The sequence below is a fragment of the Talpa europaea genome (genome assembly GCF_964194135.1).
Source record: "Talpa europaea genome assembly, chromosome: 16".
NCBI classification, from domain to species: Eukaryota; Metazoa; Chordata; class Mammalia; order Eulipotyphla; family Talpidae; genus Talpa; species Talpa europaea.
In genome coordinates this window covers 47258343-47272908 of record NC_140084.1, presented here as the reverse complement: position 1 = coordinate 47272908, position 14566 = coordinate 47258343, and the positions used below count along the sequence as shown (strand labels likewise).

At 52.7% G+C, this 14566-nt stretch overlaps 1 protein-coding gene across 1 annotated transcript; it reads left to right on the top strand.

Annotated features, from left to right (window-relative positions):
• Positions 1-796: 796 nt before the first annotated feature.
• LOC311186098 (orphan sodium- and chloride-dependent neurotransmitter transporter NTT5-like) lies at positions 797-7343 on the top strand (the record flags this gene model as incomplete). The annotated part of the gene is made up of 10 exons (XM_084256986.1): positions 797-1031; positions 1444-1601; positions 1803-1929; positions 2090-2265; positions 2455-2565; positions 2724-2965; positions 4460-4646; positions 5023-5224; positions 5333-5492; positions 6761-7343. The coding sequence occupies 10 exons, from the start codon at positions 797-799 to the stop codon at positions 7341-7343; spliced, it is 2181 nt and encodes a 726-aa protein (XP_084113112.1).
• Between the last annotated feature and the right edge of the window lie 7223 nt (positions 7344-14566).

Here is a 14566-nt window from a genome sequence, read left to right as displayed (position 1 = left end):
TGAGCTGTATTTTGTTTCTCACAAACAAGACTATATTATTCATTCGAGGCCTTTTTGCTTTTTATGTACATTTTAGAATTAATTTGTCAGTTTCCATACAGATTCTGCTGTGATTTTGATAGGAATTGCATCAAATTGGGGAGACTTGACATACTATGCTATTGAAACCTCTGATTCATCACCATGTTCTACCTCTTTATTTAGGGATTCTTTATTTTCCCTCATTAATATTTTAATAGTTTCGTACACGTGTGTGTGTGTGTGTGTGTGTGTGTGTATAAAGGCCTTGCTGATCGTTTGTTGCAATTATTCCTAGGCATTTGATGTCTTGCTCTTATTGTATCTGATATTGTTTTTAAATTATTTTCTGAAAAAAAAAAAAATTTTCTGAAGGCAGGCATATTCTTGGAGTCTTTTCCAGGGTGGAGATTCCATGTTCTTATTTGAGTAAGGATAGGAGGGTTGGGGAGGCCTCAGGGGTTCTTGTAGGATTTATCTTTCCTTAATTCTTATGCCTGAAGTCTGCAGTTCTTGATGTCCTTAAGGTCAGCGAGGAAGGAGGCCCCATCCCTGCAGAAGCGGGAACTAGCGTCTACCCAGGATGAAGGCTGTTAGTAAAACCACGAAGGCCCGGGATGAGAAACTCCAGATGACTGAATGTTCAGATTCCAAGTCTTCTCCTTCCCCCATCTCAACCCCCCAGGCCTCAGAGCCTAAGCAACCCCAGATGGCTAACCCTTCGGCCTGTAAATCCCTGCATGCCGTCAGTTCAGCTTCCTCAGTCTTGAAATCCAAGATGGTACCTACTGAGGAGGTGGCTGAGGTGGGCCACTATTATGATGATGATGTCTTATCATACCTTTGGGCTGAGGAAGAGAGTAAAGGATCGGCTGTGTCAAAAAAGCATGAAGCCCCTCCTGACCGACCATCCTGGGCCAATAAGATGGAGTACTTTCTGGCCCAAGTGGCCTTCTCTGTGGGGCTCAGCACCATCTGGCGGTTTCCCTATCTGTGTTTTCACAATGGAAATGGTAAGCCCGGGCTCCGGGAGGCACAGGCCGAGAGAGGATGATAAGGGCCCTGGCTCTTCTGGGCCCTTAGAGACAGGTGGGAGCTGAGGATTAGCAACCTTGCCTGAGCCAGGAACCTGAGCACCCAGGCTCTTGGGAGGGTCAGAATAGGATGTCTGAATACTTAAGCTCATTAAAAATGGTGGGGTGCAGGCGTGGGTTAGGATTGCAGGTGGAAAATAAGGTTCTGGGGCTTCCAGGATTTGGGGGACAGGACACAAGACAGCAGTGAGGATGTGGCGACAGTTGAGCCCTGATACCTGTGGCCTTGTGGGAGGTCCCTGGTGGGAACGTATTTTCCTGGGCCCCCAAGGAAGTCTAGGCACTGAAAAGCTAGCTGGTTCTCAGACCTCCTCCCTGAACCCCCACACAGGCAGTTTTGTCATCATCTACATCCTCATGCTGTTCTTGGTCGGGGTTCCTCTCCTTTTCCTGGAGATGGCTGCTGGTCAGAGGATGCGGCAGGGCAGCATTGGTGTATGGAAGGTCGTCAGCCCCTGGCTTGGTGGTGTGGGGTACAGCAGCTTTATGGTGAGGAGCCCCAGCTTGCCTGGGCCTGCCCGGGCCTGCCCTTGCACCCTGCCCCCACCCCAGCCTTTGTCCTGGAATGGGCCCCATGATTCCACCTCCACGGGGCAAGTCCCTTCAGTTCCCCAATCAGTAGGTCAAGTTCCCTCCCTTCTGCTGGTCTGTCTTTCTTCCCCTGCCTCCAGAATTTCCCATGGTCCCTAGGTGTGCTTGATCATGGGTTCCTACTACAGTGTGCTCACGGCCTGGTGTCTCTACTATTTGATTCAGTCTTTCCAGTCTCCACTACCTTGGACACTGTGCCCCTCACTGGGGAACTCCAATAAAACCGGTGAGAAGAGAACGAGGCAAAGGGGGAGGGAAGGTTGAGGAAAGGACCAAGGAAGGACCAGGGCAGGACCATGGGGGGCCGGCGGTGACTGGAGGGAGGGTAGGTGTGAAGCGCGGGGAAGCACCTGCCCTCGCAGCCCCACCATGCCAGTTCGCTTCAGATCCCGAGTGCGCGCGGACAACGCCCACCACGTACTTCTGGTACCGGCATGTCTTGATGACCACAGACGAGATCGAGATGAGCGGGTTGCCCGTCAGGCATCTCAGTATGTCCCTCTTTGTCACCTGGTCAATCATCTGCATCTCCGTGATAAAAGGCCCCAAGTCCATTGGGAAGGTGAGCCCGCGCTAACCCACTAAGCTGGCAGACTCCCCGCCGAGGCCCTCACAGGCTCCCAACATAGAGGCCTGCGGCCCCCACCTGCTTACTCCTTCTGGTCTGACCTTTGGTGCCCAGTAACCTTTGCGCCCGCTGTCTCCAGTTTCTGCCCGATGAATCCTGTTCTAAATTCTGCTTCCTGCTCAGATGCTGTACATCTCCCTGCTCCTTCCCTACATCATCCTCTTCTGCCTCATTATCCGGAGTCTCCTAATGGAGGGGGCACGGTTTGGTCTCAAGACTTTGTTGGCTACTCAGGTGAGGTCTCCCCAGTCCTCTAATCCTCTTATCCCAAACCCAGGTGTCGGGGCACCCCTGCTCCCTCTTTCACCCCCTTCCTACAGTCTTCTGTCTCCGTCAGGGTCTCCTCTCTCTGCCCTTGATGGCCGACTCCACACGGTTCTTTTCCTCCTCAGGTGTCAGCCCTGTACTCTGTGGAAGTGTGGCGCCGCACAGGGAACCAGATCTTTCTGTCCTTGGGCCCTGGCCTTGGCAGCTTCACCGCCATCAGCTCTTACATCCCTCGGTCCAACAACTGCGTCATTGATGCCTTTGCCGTGGCCATCCTGAACCTGGCCGCCTCAGGGACTGCGGTGGTGCTTGTATTTGCCCTAATGGGCCACTTGGCCACAGAGAACACCATAAAATGTCAGCTGAAGTGAGCCCCATCTTTCATCTGGAGAGCATCAGAAAGACCAGAGCCCTAGAAATAGCCCACAGGGCTCTAGGCTGGGCCCCGGCCCTCGGGGGTATCAGTGTAGTTAGTTAATATGGGGCCCTCAAATCAGAACACCCTAAACGTTAGAAATACCTCAATGTCTCCAACTTTATCTCTTTCTGAATGGCTTTTCTAAACCAGGGAAGCCCCAAACTTGAAGGTTTTTGAAGGTGTTTACACCATTTTTAAGTGGGAACAGCCATGAAACAATTAGGGGATACCCATTTGAACCATTAGATTAAAAAAAGAAAAACAAATTTTAAAGCCCATAGCACCAGAATCTCCACAGCCTATTCCTCTCCTGTGACACTCGTTCAAAAGCTAAGCATCAGACCACTTATCAGACCTTTCTGTCCGCCAACCCCCATGTTGCGGTCCAGACACCCAACCAGGGGTAAAGTAAACCAGCCTGCCCTCAGGCCAGTCAGTCTACTGAGGAGGTAGATACTAAGCAGATCATCACAATCTATTTATTTATTATGATTTTATTTGTTTTTGCATAGAAGAACTGAGGTGTAGGCCAGAGGTGTGGGGGGTGAGAGGAGTCACCAGAGACAGAGCAGGGGAGCAGAACAGTCAGACTGACTGAAATCCATTGCTGAGGGGAGCAGCGGGGAGACAGGAGAGGTCTTGCTGCGCCATGTGGGTAGCTCCCTGGCTGGGGATCGAACTCAGGCCACTAAGGTAGTAGCCCTGAGACGTAACCCCTATAGGTGTCAGGGAGGCCCAGATAATCACAATTTAAGTGGAAATGGGGCTGGCGGGGGGCTCTCCTTACTTCCTGGGCAGTCAGAGAAGACATCCTAGTGGTGGTGACCCTGGGTGGAGCCTGACTCCCGCCAAGTGACTGCCGCGAGTGTTCTCTCGCAGCCCGTCCGCAGACCTGTGTATAAGAACACTTCAGAAATTGTATCTTACTGCGGTTCTGCTTTCCTGAGGCTTGTTGGTTTTCCCTATGAGAACAGATCTCGGACAGCTCTCCCTGGCGGGTCAGAGAGCGGAGTAAGGACTTATAGGAGTTGCTGTGTTGGAGATAGGCATGGGGTTTGGAGGGGGAGGATAGAAGAGGAGCGGGCAGAGACTTGTAAGTAAAGAGGCTGAAGAGGCCAGCAGGTGACAAAGCTGCAAAGCTTGACTGTTACCCTGAATTTGGCTATTAAGGAGGTAAGGGGCCTCAGGGAGACTGTAGGGAAGACCCCACTCAGGGGTCCACTTCAGTCAGAAGTCCTCTGGCCTCATGCCGACACCATTTTGATCGTGGATGGAGGTGTCAGGCAGCGTGAACTGGTCCTGGACACTTAGGTTTCAGCACAGGCTCGACTTTAACATGATCAAAACCTCTAGGCTAGTGGGTGCCCCTTTTATCTAGGAGATCAGGAGGAAGTTATCTTAAAGAGCCAACTGGTTTGACAGTTTTCTACCTGCTGTCCCCAGGAATGCTGAGACCCTGATGAATCTGGTCAGGACTGGGGTTCTGCCGCCTGAGGCCCAGCCCCCAGAGAGTGTGTATAATGACGCAGGCTCCATCTACCCCAGGTGGTTCGACAGCCTCCCAGATCAAGTCAAGGGAGCCGCCCTTCCCCATTTGCTCATTTGCAATTCATCTAGGGAATTGGAGGAGGTAGGTAGGGGTTGGGCATGGGGCCCTAGTGTGTCCCCTCAAGGCCTCCAGGACCCCAGAAACGCCCGGCTGTCCTTAGATGTCTGTAGAATCCAGAAACGCCATTCTCAGCAGCTCCCTGGACAGCACAGACCAAGGTTCTCGGTATCCTTGTGTGATCAGGCGACTTGCAGCCCCCACACCACACTAGCGTCCTACACGCCTGTCCATCCTGGCCCGGAGGTGGTCACACCAGCAGTGTAGGAGCAGGTCCCCGCCTCAAGACCAGACGGGAATGGAGCTGCTCCCAATAGCGCGCTGCAGTTTCCTAGGGAGGGGCCGGAGCGCTGGGGCTCCAGCGGAGCTCAGGCTGCACCTCATTCCTCCCTTCTTCAAGGTCATGGAGGGCCCAGGGGTGGCCATTGTGGCCTTGACTGAGATCACCTGTGGCTTCACTGGAGCCCCCTTCTGGGCCATCATCATCTTCTTGTTGCTCTCGAACCTGGGGCTGAGTGCCATGACAGGGATCATGCAGGGCATCATCACCCCTCTCCAGGACACCTTCTCTTCCCTCAGGAGACATAGGAAGCTGCTCACAGGTATCGTGACCTATGTATGACCCCACTCCCACGTCTGGCCGCCTGGGATTCTCACACAGCCCAGCGCTTAAACTCTGACCTTGATCCAATGCCGGTGTTTCCCTGCAGTGAGCGTCTGTGCGCTCATGTTCCTGGGCAGCCTCGCTTACATGAGGCCTTCGGGCAGCTACTTTGTGAACCTGCTGGACGATTACTGGACATCCCTGCCTTTCCTCTTCATTGTCATCTTGGAGAACGTGGCCATGGCCTGGATCTATGGGGCCAGGAGGTGACGTCCCCCTCTCAGGAGCTCCTCCCATACTCCCACAGTTACACCCGCACACACTCCCCAGGGACCGTGGCCCCTCCTGGTCTCATCACAGGAGGGTGGGGTGGAGGAAGGCCTGGGCCGGTTTCTGGAGAAAGAAGCTGTGAAATGAAAGTGGCGAGCGGTCTGTACCAAGTCCCCAGGGCCCTGAGCCTGCTCCCCGTCAGAGCAGTGTGGGCATCTGGGCCCTGGTCCTCGAGTGCTCTGTGCACAGCAGTGTGGGCATCAGCCAAAAGCTTACTATAAACACAGACCCTCTCGTGTGTGTTCGCGTTCTGACAAGACCAGGGGGCGCTGGAGTGCCGTGGCGAGGCGCCATCCAAGGGTGGGCTGCAGCGTTCCAGGTGCTAGTGGTCATTCAGCCCTTACTCCTCACCCCATTACTTTCTGGGGCCTCCTGTGCACGCACAGGCACTATGGTGAACCCTGGGGCTGAGGGGCACAGTGTGTTTAGTTCCTGCTCTCAGAGTCCCAGGAGGAGGTAGGCAGGCCCTTGGGCGTGGCGGTAGGTCTCGGGCACTCTGGGAGCACAGGTGGTCAGCACGAGGAGACGGGGCAGGGGGACATCCCACAGGAGCGCATGCGCCAACAGTCCAAACAGATCAAGGGGAGTTTGCCAAGGAGAGAGAACATTTTAGGTTGAAGGAGCCTGACTTGGGTGAAGAAGGTTCACTGGAGGGGCTTCCCTGGTAGCGCAAGGGGCTAAGTCTCAGCACTGTGAAGCTGTCCGCAGCCACTGCAGCGCGGATTCCATCCCCGGCCAGGGAGCTACCCACATGGCGCAGCAGACCTCTCCTGTCTCCCCGCTGCTCCCCTCAGCAGTGGATTTCAGTGTATCTGCCTGTTCTGCTCCCCACTCTGTCTCTGGGGACTCCTCTCACCCCCCGCACCTCTGGCCTGCACCTCAGCTCTTGTCTGCATAAATAAATCTTTTTTTAAAGAAAAGGGGTCACCGGAGAAAGGTGGTATAAGCACGTCAAGAAACTATTTAGGAACTTGGCTGTTATCCTGAGGGTGATGTGGACGGAAAATTTTTTAAAAAGTCCTGGGGCTGAGAGAAATCAGACTGAAGGCATGACTTGAGGCAAGAAGACTAGCTGTGGAGGGGAACGGAAAGGGTGAAGGAATGTCCGGGGCTCTCTCCCAGACTAGGTTTGGACTAACCCCTTCCCCAAGGCCGGGCGGGGCCTGACTGGGCCTCCCGCGGTCTCATGGCCCCTTCTCCCCAGGTTCCTCGCAGATCTGGTGACCATGATGGGCCGCCCCATCTCCCCGGTCTACCGCTGGCTGTGGTGCTGCCTGACCCCCGCAGTGCTGCTAGTCCTGTTTGTAGTCACGCTGCGTAATCTGTGTGTGAACCCCATCAGCTACATCGCGTGGAACTCAAGCATTGTGAGCTGCCCCCCCCAACCCCAGAACCTCCTCGGGAGTGGGGACAAGACTCTCCAACCCACTCTTAACCTCAGGGACTCAGTCTTGTTCTTGGGAGCGCGGCTCTCTGGCCTCTTGTCGTCGCTGGTCTCCTCCGTCAGAGGGCCTGGGCGTTCTATACCTTCTGCCCTTTCTCCACAGTCAGACGAGGTGAAGCAGACTTACCCCTCCTGGGCTGGAACCTTGCTCGCCCTCCTCATCATCGTCGCCATGTTGCCCATCCCCGCCTACTCCTTGTACACTCTCGTTCGGACGAAGCTCATGGTCTCCTTGAGCCACAGCAGGGACACATGTCTCATCAGATTTGAATCAGCAAAGACCTTTCAGAGCTCAGTCCGTCGCTTGAGGAAGAACCTCAAGATGAGTAAGACAGATAAGTAAGCAGAGGCGGACTTTCTGCCATGTGAGTCATTCATCTTGGAAATAAAGACTTGGCTCGAGTCGCGTAATGGTGCTTCCTTTTCAACGTGCCACTCCCTGGCTGTCCAGTTGAAGCGGCCAATCTCACTGGACCCAGAGGCCTTTTACTTTCCCAGGCTGGGGAGGGTTGACACAGCAGCCGTCCCCCGCCTGCCCCTCCAGGCCGGGCCCCGCCAGCCCCAGCCGGGTGTTCTCCGACTTAGAGCCTGCATGCGTGCGGTGGCTGGCGGCTGCGGACCCGCCTTCTGCGTCACCTTCCTCTAGGAATCGGGCCTTGTGCGGGCCGGTGTCTGTGAAACGAGGGCAGAAATGGTGTCGGCACACGAATTCATCCAGTAGATCTTTACTTTTGAGAAACAGAATTTATCATAAAAAATATGTCCAGCTTTGCTTTGCCTTCCATGGGCTGTTGGAGTCAAGCCGCCCCAGGCCATTCTGCCTGGCATTCTCTGTAAATAAACTCCGGTAGGTGGAGACAATTTGTGCTCAGAAAGTGGTGGCCTCGTTGGTAATGGCAAAGCTAACTGGTGACCTCACGTACGTCTTAAATTCTTGGAACAATCGATTGCCAAGCGTGCCCGTGGGCTTAAAACTTTACATGACGGCATGCACGCCAGTGGTCTAGGAGCCCGGGAAGAGGGCGCTTGGCAGGGAGTGAGGGGGAATGGAGGTTGACCCGGAGAGCCTGAGGGACATCCAGAGCCACAATCAGTGGATATCACTGTCGGGTTTCACCCCCACCTCTCTGACATGCTTCCCCTCCGCTGGGCGCTTGGAGGTGACTTCAGGTATGAGGGAGACTGAGTTGAGTTAGGGCACATAGGGTGTACATGCTAGCTTCCTCAGGCAGTGAGGTCACTGCTGACCCCCCTTGCCTGCTCATCCTGCAAAAGAACCCTGAGGTAGGAGCGCAGAAGTCAAGTCACGCTATGCCCATGTCTAGCACTGACCCCCGTCCCCAAATATGAGGGTCGGGAACTAGGAAAGCAGTGTGAAATGCAAGGAGCAGCAGCCAGCCTCTAGAACATTCTTCTAATCATCAGGTGTGTAAAATTTGAAACAGAGCACTTGGATACCCCTAAATGGCCGGTGACCGTCCTGGGCTGGGTTTTGGATGTCTCGTATGCCCAGTTATCTGTGGGGTTGTTGGTCCTGTTACGCATCTTTCAGAGGCCTTGGCACATTCCGGAAGTTAAATCCTCTGTTAGAGAATTTGAGATCGTCCACAAGTTTGATGCCTTTTAACCTGGTTGGTTTTCTTTTTATTTTGCCTTCTACACTGAGGTTTTACTTTTACATAGTCAAACTTATCAATATTTACTCTGTGCATCCTTGACAGCGAAGACAGCCCTCCCTTCCTCTGCCAAGAGCATGGAACTGCTCCCCTCGCCTCGACCCGCCCCTAGTGGACTGTTGTCCTTTTTTTCACCTTGTGATCATTGACCCACAACATGCAGTGTCATTTGATGCAAGGGGCATATTTTCTCCTAGGCGTGTTGCCAGTTGTCAGCCCAACCCCTGGAGGTGGGTGCTTTGCTCCCTGTGGGGGCTGCCACTTCAGTTCTACACCCCCCCAGTGCCCGGGGCGCCTTCTAGATGATCCACAGTGGGACCGCCCTGTTTTGGATATTGAAACTGCGCACCATGTCTGTCTGTAGCATGGTGGTTAAGGGTGTGCATCTGAAAGGGGCGGGGGTCCCTATCTTGACTCTCCCCTTATCTGGATCCACAGGTGTGCTACTCACCAAGTCTGCAAGCCACACTAGGTAGGTCTGCCACGCAACTGGCTGGGTCCGGGAGCTCCCCAAAGAATAAAATTGGAGAAAAGATGCTCCAAGGACTGGACGCTGGTAGCTTGAGTGTGGTCAGGCTTCAGAGCCAGGGAACCGAGAGGGAGGCTGCACCCTTCAAAGAAATGGGGCTCAGGTCCCCATAGGGTCTGAGCGCTGCGGTGTAGCCCGGGGGAGTGAGTCAGCAGGGCCCGGCGGCTTTGCTGGGCGTGAGCATGGGTGGGGGGGAGAAATGGCCTACCTCGGCCTCCCGCTGAGCCTGCCCCTCCCCCCCAGCTCCTTGTCGCGCGCCCACACCTTATCCCCACCCCCCGCCAGCGCCGGCCGCAGCCACTGGTCTCGACTCGCGCGACAGTGGCGGGTAAACGCGGGTGCCGACGTTCTGCCCCCCAGATCCTGACTTCTTTGGGACACAGGCGTCTGTTCCCCCAGCCACCACCCCTCCACCTCTGGACCCAGACCTCAGGGATGCCCCTCCCACATACCTGTCTTTTCGGGAATTTGGGGGTCGGGGAAGCCCTGAGTGTCGGGGCGGGGCCGGCGGGGTAGTAAAGGCCACCAGGGCTGGTGTCCACTGGCCCCCCCTCGCCTCCCGGCTCTCCCGGCTTCTCCTCCGCGCTCAGGTCGCTGACGGCCCCGCACCCCACGCCAGCCGGCGGGGGGCGGGGGCTGAGGTGGGGGCAGGGTCGGGGTGCTGTGGGGCGGGCTTCCCGACCAGCGCCGCTGCAGGCGGGCGCTCGCCGGCTGGGGTCCGCTCTCCGCTGGCCTTCGGGCGGGCGGTCGCTCGCGTCCTCCTCCGAGAGCCTGGCGGACAGCGACGCGGAGCGGGAGGCGCGGGGGGCGGGGGGCGCCCGTGGGCGCAGGCCGGGGAGAGGCTTTCCGGGGCGGGTGGAGCCGAGCGCGTCGGCTCCAGGTAGTAACCGTGGCGCGGCGGGGAGGAGCTGCAGCTGGCGGGGGAGGCGGAGCTCAGGGAGCGCTGGAGGGGCCGGGAGGGGCCGAATCACTGAGGCCGGTGGAGAGTTAAGCTCCGCCAGGTTTATGCAATGGATCTGGAATATTAAGTAGCCTTCAAAAAGCATGTTTTAAAAGAAAATACTCATGACATTATATACAAATATAGCTCCAATTTGTAGGAAATAACGTTTTTTCAGTATATATTAGTGTATATTTATATGCTATGTTAATATGATACAAGATATTCTACCATGTCCAATTTATAAGGATTCCATGTATGAAGTGTTCAGATACACATCTGACGCTACCTGATTTCTAAGCTTGACCTCCCTCCAAAATCTAAAGGGAGCAAACATTTAAGATCATGGTGTCTTTTAAAATTGTGCAGGATTTGCAGCTAAACTAAAGCCTCCAGTTTAAACCAAACAGACCCACTTTGCACATTTGCTCTCCGCGCCTCTCTCAGGCGCGAAGGCTGGCGTGCAGTGGACTGTGTGCTGCTTCATGCAGACGCCCAGCGCCGAGGCCGCTGCGGGCGGAAGGGGTAGAAAGGCACCTGCAGGGAGGGTGACTTGTCCATCTTGCTGTCAAATGGGGTGGGGGTGGGGGCGGTACTAGGCGAGGCCACACATCCCCAAACTGGAGCTGGACACTGGTTCCCTGCGACAGCCTGGAGAGCCCCGCTCCTTGCCCTGCTGGGTAGCAGAGGCGTGTCCAGGTGATCCAGGTCGCCTTTTGGAGGAAGTTAGATCCGAGGAGAGACATCACCGTTGTGTTGTTGGGTGAGAGTGATGAGGAGGGTGTCAGTGTGATCGTGCAGCCAGCGAAGACTTCTCTGCATTGACGCGCATCTGTGGGAACACTTGTGTGGGTCTTGTTTTACCTAGTGATACCCAGTATGTGCTGTTGTCTGACTCCCTACCTAGCAGTGTGTCTTGGGAGACTGTGATGTTACTGCGTACAGACATACCTTTACTTATTTTTCTATAAACTTTTTGAAAAAGATTTTATTTTTGCATAGAAGAGCTGGGGTATAGGAAAGAGATGTGGGGGCTGAGAGGGTTCGCCAGAGACAGAGTGGGAGGCAGAACAGGTGGATCTACTAAATAAACTGCTGAGGGGAGCAGCCGGGAGACAGGAGAGGTCCGCTGCGCCCTGTGGGTCAGCTCCCTAGCCGGGGATTGAACTCAGGCTGTCATGGTGATAGCGCTGAGACATGATCAATGGGCCACCGGGGACGCCCCATGCCTTTTTTTAAATTATAAAATATAACGTGTATTTTATTTTATTTATTTATTTTTTTTTTATAGAGGCATGTTTAATTTATTTATTTGTTTGTTTGTTTGTTTTGTTTATACAAGCACTGGGTACAGTCAGAAGCGCGGGAGGGTGAGAGAATTCACCAGAGCCAGAGCGGGGAGCAGAGCAGGCAGAAGGACCGAAGTACACTGCTGAGGGGAGCAGCGGGCGGCAGGAGAGGTCTGCGCGCCATGTGGGATCCTCCTCCGGTGGCCGGGGAGCAGCCGGGGATCGAACCGGCGCCGCAGAGGCTGCCGGCAGCTTCGCAACCCAGCGCTCAACCACTGCGCCACCGGGCAGGCCCTAACGTGTATTTTAAAGAGTGTACAAATCGGAAATGTTTGGCTTAATTGGGTTATTACAAAGGAAACACCTCAACCATCCTAGTCAATAAAGGGAAACGCTGCCTACACCCTAAAAACACTCCCTTGGACCTTGCTCAGCCTCTAGATCCTCTTTCCCTCTGACTCTATAGTTATCATTCCTTTGGTTTATTTAGGGTTTTTCCACTTCAATATGCACACCTAAACTTTTGAGGTCTGTTTTTTTTTTTTTAACTTTGATATAAACATCCACATGCTGCACATTCTTTAGAATATAGCTTCTTTCACACAATGTGATGTTTTTGACATTTGTCTATGCCTCTAAGTGTAGCTGTAGCTATTTTCTTTGCCGTGTAATATTTCTTTCTTCAGGTTATGCATACTGTATCCGTGCTGCTATGATGGACTTTGGTGAGGGGGCTGTTGCAAACGAAAATATCGCCAGTGTGCATGCATGTACACACATGTTGGTTGCAGTTTTACCTAGGCGTGAAATTGTTGTTCACCTGTGTATGCCTTCAGTCTTAATGGATCCTGGTGGATCCCACTCTCCAAACATGTTTTGTCAGTTTCCATTCCCACGCGCAGTGCCTGACATTGCTCAGCTCCTCTTCCCCGCCGGTGTCTGGTGTCCTCAGCCTTTTTGTTCTGGCCATTCTGGTGTGTAGTGGCACCTCATTAGGGTTTCCCTGCTGTTCAAAAGGCCAAGCACTTTTTCAAGTTAACTGGCCATTTGGGGAACCCCTGTGGTGAAAGGTCTCTGCAAATTAAAGTAGTTGATTACTTATATTTTCTTATTTAGTTGTAAGGCTTCTCACAGATTCTGAGTCCCTTACCAGGTGTGTGGCATTTTTCCTTTCTATTCTGTGGCTTGCTGTTGACTTTTTGAATGGTGTCTGTTGATGAACAAAATGTTCTGAATTTTAATGAACTCAGTCAAATACGCCTATTATGTCCCCTGTGGTTAGTGCTTTCTGCATCCTGTTTAGGAAATCTTTCCTAACCTCCAGTCATGAAGATAGTCTCCCATATTGACTTTTTTTTTTTTTAAAGATTTATTTATTTATTTATTCATTCAAGCACTGGATACAGTCAGAAGCGCGGGAGGGTAAGAGAATTCACCAGAGCCAGAGCAGAGAGCAGAGCAGGCAGAAGGACTGAAGTACACTGCTGAGGGGAGCAGCGGGCGGCAGGAGAGGTCTGTGCGCCATGTGGGACCCTCCTCTGGTGGCCTGGGAGCAGCCGGGGATCGAACCGGAACTGCAGAGGCTGCGGGCAGCTTTGCAACCCAGCGCTCAACCGCTGCGCCACCGGGGAGGCCCTCCCATATTGACTTTTATAGAAGTTTTATGAATTTGACTTTATCTTTAAATATGTAGTCCGTGGATTAACCTTTGTATGATGTGGGATAATTATTAGATTTCATTTTTTCATCTGAATATAAATTTTCCCATCCTAATTATTTAATGCTGTCATGATACTCCCTGTTGACACCTGGGCTGTCTCCACTTACTTAAAACTTTTCTTGAGCCTCCCTGGTGGCCTAGGGGTTAAGTATCAGCACTATCACTGCCGTCTGAGTTAGATCCCTGGCCAGGGGGCTGACCCACCAGGGTGCAGCAGACCTCTCCTGTCTCCCCGCTGCTCCCCTCAGCAGTGTGTTTCAGTAGATCACCTGTTCTGCCCACACGTCTGTCTCTGGTGAATCCTCTCACCCCCTGCACCTACCCCCTCCTCGTCTACGCATAAGTAAATAAAATTAAAAAAAAAAAAAACTCTGACTTTTCTTAATAATCATTCATAGGTTTTGGTATAGAGGTCTTAGCTTTCTCTTTCATTCCTCAGCACTTCAAACATCTTCATGTTATTATAAATGTTTTGATTTTTTCATTCATTTCTTGTTGATACGTAGAAATGCTATCGTGTGCCACAGCATTTGGAATCCAGCAAACTTGCTAAACTTACTTATTAATATAAATACTATGTGTTTGTGAATTCTTTTTTTATTTTTGACATGCACAACTGTATCTATAAATAATGACAGCTCTAATTCTTTTCCAAACTTAATACTTCTTTAAATTTTATTGCACTTCCTAGAACCTTTTATCAGTTATCACCCCCAAAATGCTATTGAATGACTTTCATCACTAGTTTTGTTCTTTTTGTTTTTTTTTTCAATTAATACAAACATTTAGAGCCTTATTAAATAGGACACGATTAAGAAGTAGCGCTTCCTCCCCTTTTATCCAAATGCTGCTCCCACCACCCCGCTTCAGCGGTGCAGCCTAAGTCTCTAGCCCTGTAGCGCTAGTCAGTCTCTTAGAAGGGATGTGGTCTCATTCAGAGTCTTCTTAGAACATTGTGGTTAGCAGAGCAATGGTCACGGCCCATGGGGGAGCTGCTTCACTTTTACGTGTGCGCTGCTGTGAGCCCAGAGGTGGCTTTTGTTGGAGAAGCTGTGCTTCCTTTTTGCCCCAGGTAGGGGTCATCTAATAGACACCAAAGCTGTCATCATCAGCTTCAAAAACGTTATCTGTGTGAATAAATTGTAATCATTTGTGGTCTCAGTGGCTTCTTCCTCAAAGCTGTGGGAGTTTGAGTCCACATCGTAAGGGCTTCATAGGCCTGGGTGTTGTCTGAGTACCCCCCAGTAGGGGTTATTCTTTCACCAGGGGGGGGTGGGGGTGGGGGGTGTGGGGTGGGGGGGGTCTGTCTGAGTCAATGGTGGACTCTACGTTATCACTGAAGATTGGGGTCAGTGGTTGACTTTTTTTTTTTTTTAAAAAGATTTATACAAGACAGTGGTTGACTTTAGGTC